At 39.6% G+C, this 6,104-nt stretch overlaps 1 protein-coding gene across 2 annotated transcripts in view; it reads left to right on the forward strand.

The window, feature by feature from the left end:
* Nucleotides 1–5,669, forward strand: part of PUS10 (pseudouridine synthase 10) — a 34,890-nt gene extending 29,221 nt beyond the window's left edge. For both annotated transcript variants that reach the window (XM_069850206.1, XM_069850205.1), the window contains exons 15-18: nt 84–201; nt 1,361–1,503; nt 2,127–2,226; nt 3,901–5,669. In XM_069850206.1, coding sequence (XP_069706307.1) covers nt 84–201; nt 1,361–1,503; nt 2,127–2,226; nt 3,901–3,939 — 400 coding nt within the window. In that variant the 3' untranslated portion in view covers nt 3,940–5,669. The remainder of the gene's footprint in view (nt 1–83; nt 202–1,360; nt 1,504–2,126; nt 2,227–3,900) is intronic.
* Nucleotides 5,670–6,104: the final 435 nt, after the last annotated feature.

A 6,104-nucleotide genomic window follows, 5' to 3' on the forward strand; every position in this document is an offset into this window, starting at 1 on the left:
TTTGGGAGTTTTGCAAGCATTCTTGCTCACAATGTTATATAATTATGCTTATGTTATGTGAGTAATTAATTTCTTTTGTTTAGAGAGGCAATTGGTCGTATGAAGGAAGGTGAAGAGGAAAAGACAAAAACGTATAGTGCCTTAGTGTGGACAGATGAAGCGATACAGAAAGAAGATATTGCATTTCTAGATGGTATAAAGGTATTAGTAGCTTTTTTGCAGATTTATATAGTACCTGTCCTGCTGCCTGAGGGAAAAGCTTTTATACGTGCAGCCATGGACATATCCCTTTCTCTGTGGCCTCTTTTTTTTTTTTTTTTTTAAATCAGGGTTCCTCTTGCTATAGGGACTTTCATACCTCCCTTCCCTGTTCTGACCCGTTCTTACTTCACTACTCTCATGCAAGCAGTACAGCTGGCTGGCTCTTAGCCAGGACAACAATTTACTGTATAGTTTTAACCTTCCAGTAGAGCAAATAATAAAAAGCAGTCAGTGAGGGAGGAGGAAATCTAGCACCTGCACCCCTTTCTTTACCTTAGACAGTGTTTTGTGTAAGTGAAAGGAGAGGATAAGGTCTTTTATTCACAAGCTCTAAAGCTGTTCTTCCACAGCTGCAGCAATAGGGAATTTCAAATGTCTATGAAAAAAAAATGCAAAGACTTCCTTATGAAGTCCTTGAAAGTTCTCAATGAGAACTTTTCTCCAAATGTTGGTCAGGGAGGTACTGCTGATGGAGAAGTGTGTTCAGTTTCCTATGGGCTTTGGCCATGAAATCATTCTTGGAGCAAGGACTTGAGCCGTTACAGTTCAGGGAGCCAACTGCTGTGAAGCTTTTTTATAGCATGCCCACTCACTTCCTGAAAAGTTGCCTTTCAAACTGCTGCATCTCATTTGGGAAAGGGGGTGGGGAATGAACTTTTTAAAAGACTGTTATTAGATCTAATCTCATTTCGGGGCTTTTTTCCTCACTTTTATTTCTAGGGGATTGGCTGTAGTTTAGACAAAGCATTTTGTGGGTGGGATCTTTTTATTTTCTTGATTGCCCTGAGGCTCTCAGTGAGCTTCTAAATCCTGGAGTCATTCCAGCAAAGGACTATGGAGATTTCAAGGTTATTCCTCTGCATTTGTGATTCCATTAGTTTGTGTTCATATGAGGCCTTCTCATTTAGCCTTTGAGATGGCTGTGCTTTTTTGCCTTTGATAAACATGGAAAAAATTAGTCTTGCCTTAAGAAGATTACTCAGCTACCATAATACAATATAAAAGAGTTGTGGTTGGTTAACAATACATCTGACTCTTACAATCTGTGCAGTATGTTGCACATTTCCTTCCTCATTTGTTTTGTTACCTCTTGTTACAGGAATTAAAGCTTGACCAGAAGACACCTCTCCGGGTTCTTCACAGAAGGCCCTTGGCTGTAAGATGTCGGATCATTCACACCATGAAATCTGAGTACATAGACGAGCATCACTTTCGCCTGCATCTGAAGACTCAAGCAGGAACGTATCCTCAGATGCCATTACACAATACATTTACGAAACAGCTTGCTGATTAGGGTACTTTGGTTAACGGCAAGTTTCCTGCTTTTCTTACTGTGGTGTTGCTAAATTGCTGCTCTTCAGCAGTCATATGTTGCTGCATAATGTTTGCATTTCTGTCAAAATTTCATATTCAGTCTTTCGTTCAAAAATACTACACACGTGTGTGGTTTTGTGAGGACAAGCCTGATAGGTTTAAAGTATGTGAATAGCTATAAAAGTGTTCTCGTTAACAATACCCTTTTTCTAATTTCACTGAAAATTTTTCACCTTAGAAAATACAATGCTGACTGTACATTGCTGCTACTTACAAGTTAACAGTTTTGTTGAAGTCACCACTCGCTTTGGAATAAAACAGAAAGTACAGGTTGGTAGTGCAGTTTTGGGCATTGGAGCCAGAAGCCAAGAATTAAGAAGTCGTTCAAAGATGAGTATGGCCTTAACAGGATGGTCATTGCAAATTGGCTTAGGAGTAGAAAATTACATTGGTTTTGCTTTGAGTGTTTTTCACCATGCTTTTTTTTTTTTTCGTCCTTTGTTTTGGTTTCTTTACAGTAAGATACACCTTTCCTTAGCCAGCATTTCTAGCTACATTAAAGAATTTGTGCACGGAGACTTTGGAAGAACAAAACCCAATATTGGCTCCCTGCTGAACAGAACCACTGACATTCTGGAGCTGGACGTGGAAGTAAGTTGTTTGCTATTTATTTTCCCTGGAAATGGGTAACGTAGTTGCATTTGTGAGATGCTTTCAGTGGAATTGCTTTAACCAATTCAACATTCCTTACCACAGTTAATAGAAAAATTGACGTTAAAGCAAAAATAGTGTTTTGTACCACGCTGCTACCTGTGACAGTTTCTCCTGCTGAGTGCACGTTGGGGAGGAATAGGGGGGACATACCATTAGTTGATGACACTTTTACTATTAGCACCCACTGGAACAGAGCTTAGCAATGTTCCGCGTACCACGTATTTTCTTTTCAAAATGGAGTTAGATGAAAAACAGGAGACATTTTACTTCCTCTTTCAGTACTAGTTCAAACACAGCAAGAAATTATATCTGTTCAATTGCTGGAGTCAGATGAAAAAAACAAAATTTGTTTTGGTTAAAAGAATGCATGTAGAGATATGGATTTAATATTTAATGTAGTGGTTTGGCAAGGTTTACTTAAAGCATGAGTTTTCATTTCAAGTGGCCAGTGATCAACCTGTTTGTTCTCATGTATTTCTGGGAAGATGCCCATGTTACAGTTTGCAGAACGGCCTTGCAGGTTTTTCTGTATCTTTTGTAGGATAATACAGAAAGAGAGCTTGCAGAGGGCACTGCAGTTACCTCTGAAAACAGGAATCCGTGTTTTGGGGCTTGGGCTGATAAGCGTGGCTCTCGTACAGATTGGTGTCACTACAGTTACTGGACGTAACTTTGAAAGATGTCTGGGAACTTAAAAATAATTAGTCATCTTGCTAATAATGCATTTTAGCTCAGGCTAAGAGCCTAATCCTTTGAAGTTGTAGATTAGGCAAGGAGTAGTTATGATTAATGTAGGCAGCCATGAGGCCAAGGTGTTTAACATCCCTGTGTTGTGATTGCAAATGATAGTGTGGCAGTGGTGGGTCCTCGGCTTTGGGAAGAGGGGGAGCAACGAGTTTATGCCCCACGGGACTTGGAGATGTGGCCTCAGGGAGGCCAGGGAGAAAAGACGTCATCTGTGTTTAGCAATTACAACATTTGCTTCTAATAAGTGTTATGCATGTTTTGTCCCTTCTGACTAACAGTCAGGATGACTGTTAATGATGTAGCCTAGATAATTCTTGTGCATAATTCTCAACAGCTTATTCTTTTAGTCTAGTTCTTATTACTTGGGAGGTATATTTGGGGGCAGGTGATGGTTTTCTACAACCGCCTTGCCCACGCTGCCAAGTACATGAATGGTACCAAGCAACAGGTTAGTTGTTTTCACATCACAGCAACCCATCTGCAGGATGGGTAGAAGATGGAGATGGTTCATGTTTTTAATTAACAGTTCTGAACACTCTGTAAATGCAATTCAACATCAAGTCATGCTGGGAAGTAGTAGTACAAGCAGTTGTGATTCTGCTTTATGAAGAAAGTCCAGCTCCCAGAGAGCTCTCCCGAGACAGATGCACAGAGCCACCAGAATGAGGTGGCTGTTTCATGCCACTGGCTGCTGCTTGTCTTGTCCTGTATCTTTTATTTTGTCATTCATTTACTATTTCTCCCTGGTCTGAGACTATAGCTGATAAGCATAAAGTTCTGATAGCAAATGTCTTGATATATGTAAAATATTAAGTCTGCTGATTTTGCCTTTTTTTTTTTTTTTCCTCCTCCCTGCTTTTCTAGTCTGTTGACGTTGACTGGCCTCCAACCCTGGATAATTAACTTTTCAAGCTGGGATGAGGAAGAAGCAGCTCCTTTTTTGGCAGCTGGTTACTGAGCCTGTACGGTATTGCAGCTTGGTCGCAAAGTGTTTCTGTTGAACATTTGGATCATGTTGATCTGCCAAAGGATACTGGTACTTTGAATAAACTTTAAACACTCTGAAACAGGTAGTGCTCATTCAATCTCTAGCCTTATTTTAATTTAATTAACCTGGGCGTAAAAAGATTTTGGTAAGCAGAGTATTGGTAATAAGTCTTTTTAAAAATCAATTAAGAGAATAAATGGTGTAACGTGCAAATGGTGTACTAAGCCAGTACATCAAATGTTTTCTGCAGTAGTCTAAAATGTTTTAATTAAAAATAACCCTCCTTTGTGGCAGATTTTTTTAAAACTTTTTATATTGGATGCCGCACCTTTTCTTATCTAGCTGCAGGTAGCACTGAGTTACCAAAACCCAGTCCTAACTTTTTCTGAGCAGTATCCATGCGGGAGTATTTCCCAAAAGTAAGGGTGAGTCTGAAATGAGCAGGATAGTGCTTGGAACAAGGCAGCACTCTGCTCTCTGCTGACTTCGTTTTGGTTAGTGTCAAGTTTTAGACATTGGACAAATTTGTCTCCCACAGAAAGTACTTTTCAAAGGGAAAAACAGCTTTCAGAGGAAAACTTTGCATTTAAAACCACATTTTTCTCATTTAAAACCATCAGCAATGCTTCCTAGAAACAGCAGTTGAGGTACTAAAGGCCTCAGCAGCTCTTTGGCCTGGTTATAGTCCTCTGCAGGCGTAGGATTTCCCCAGTTGAGTCACTGTATATAAAAAGATTGGGAACTCCTGGCAGTGGTACGTGATGGAAATCTAAAGAAAAATAGGAATAACAGGAACCTCAAAGTGCAGGCAAATACAAAATAGACCAAAAAAATGTCAGTACTGAGAGACGAGGATAGAGATAAAAAGCTTTGCTGTGTAGCACAATACATTTTTTCTAGTACGTAACATTGGATGGATGCCTGGAAGAGTTGGAACATATCCTAGGAACTTGCCTGGAATAGAGAAGACATGAGTTTTTCCTCTCTGCTTGTGTGATTTTAAATGTTTCATACAAAGCACCGCTTACATCTTTAGGAAAAACCACTTTTATACCTGTATCACGTTAATCCAGTAGGAAGATGCTTCTGCTTACCGGAAGTACAGAAGAAAGTTAAACTATCAACAAGAGATTATGGTTTGGAATTTAAGGGCTCTTAATTAATTAACATTTCGGTAATAAAAAGGGTAATATTTGCCAAGACAAAGCCCACTGTTGGGGGACAGGTGGGTCTTACCTTCAATTCAGTGGTGCCAGGACCTCATAAGGGAACAGCTGTATGGGATCTTTAGCTGAAGGTTCAAAAAGGCATTAATTAATACATTTCCAAGGAAGTCCTAAAAACTGATCTTGAAAAGTACATCTAAATATTACACAGTCTGTGATGGGCTGTCAAAACTTCTCTCTCATCATGTGTTTTCGTAGTCCACTCTAACCTAAGTACGGCAGTAGTTCAGAAGCTTGTTTTTCTAACACAAAAATAATAGGAATGTGATTCAGACAGCAGTATTTTTTTGTTTTAATTTTAAAGCTGTTATGAGCAACAGCTTCCAGGAGTAGTTGTCTCAGATAATAATCTGTACCCAGAAAGGAAGTGTTTTGAACGATGGAAAACTTAAGAAGCTGAATTCAGAAAACAAACAAAAGAGAATTTCAGTCTCGTATCTATGTGATTTCTTGAAAATGAACTAAAGTCTGATTTGTAAATTCCATAAAGTACAGGGAGGGAAAATGTAAACAAAGCTGCACTCTGGACAAGACCGTCCTTGTGAAGAGCTGTGCCAAGGGGGCAACAACGCTAACAAGGCAGAAGCAGAAAGGGCTCCTGCTCCTGTTGTAGTGCAAGGACACTGAGGGTGCTCCCATCTGCAGCTCCTTCTGCACTAGTCTGTACGTTATCATGGGGAGGGGGGAGAGAATGTCAAAAATCAAAGTGCAGATAAATAAGACTATAAAGATTACACTGAATGTGCTCTTTCCTGTACAATGCAGAGGTCCACCAAAAATTCCCAAAATGCTTTCTTTTAGGGTAAGTGTAAATTATCCAAATGAGGGGAAGAAAAGTTGATGATGCAAGTACC

Source organism: Phaenicophaeus curvirostris, chromosome 2 (genome assembly GCF_032191515.1).
Source record: "Phaenicophaeus curvirostris isolate KB17595 chromosome 2, BPBGC_Pcur_1.0, whole genome shotgun sequence".
NCBI classification, from domain to species: domain Eukaryota; kingdom Metazoa; phylum Chordata; class Aves; order Cuculiformes; family Cuculidae; genus Phaenicophaeus; species Phaenicophaeus curvirostris.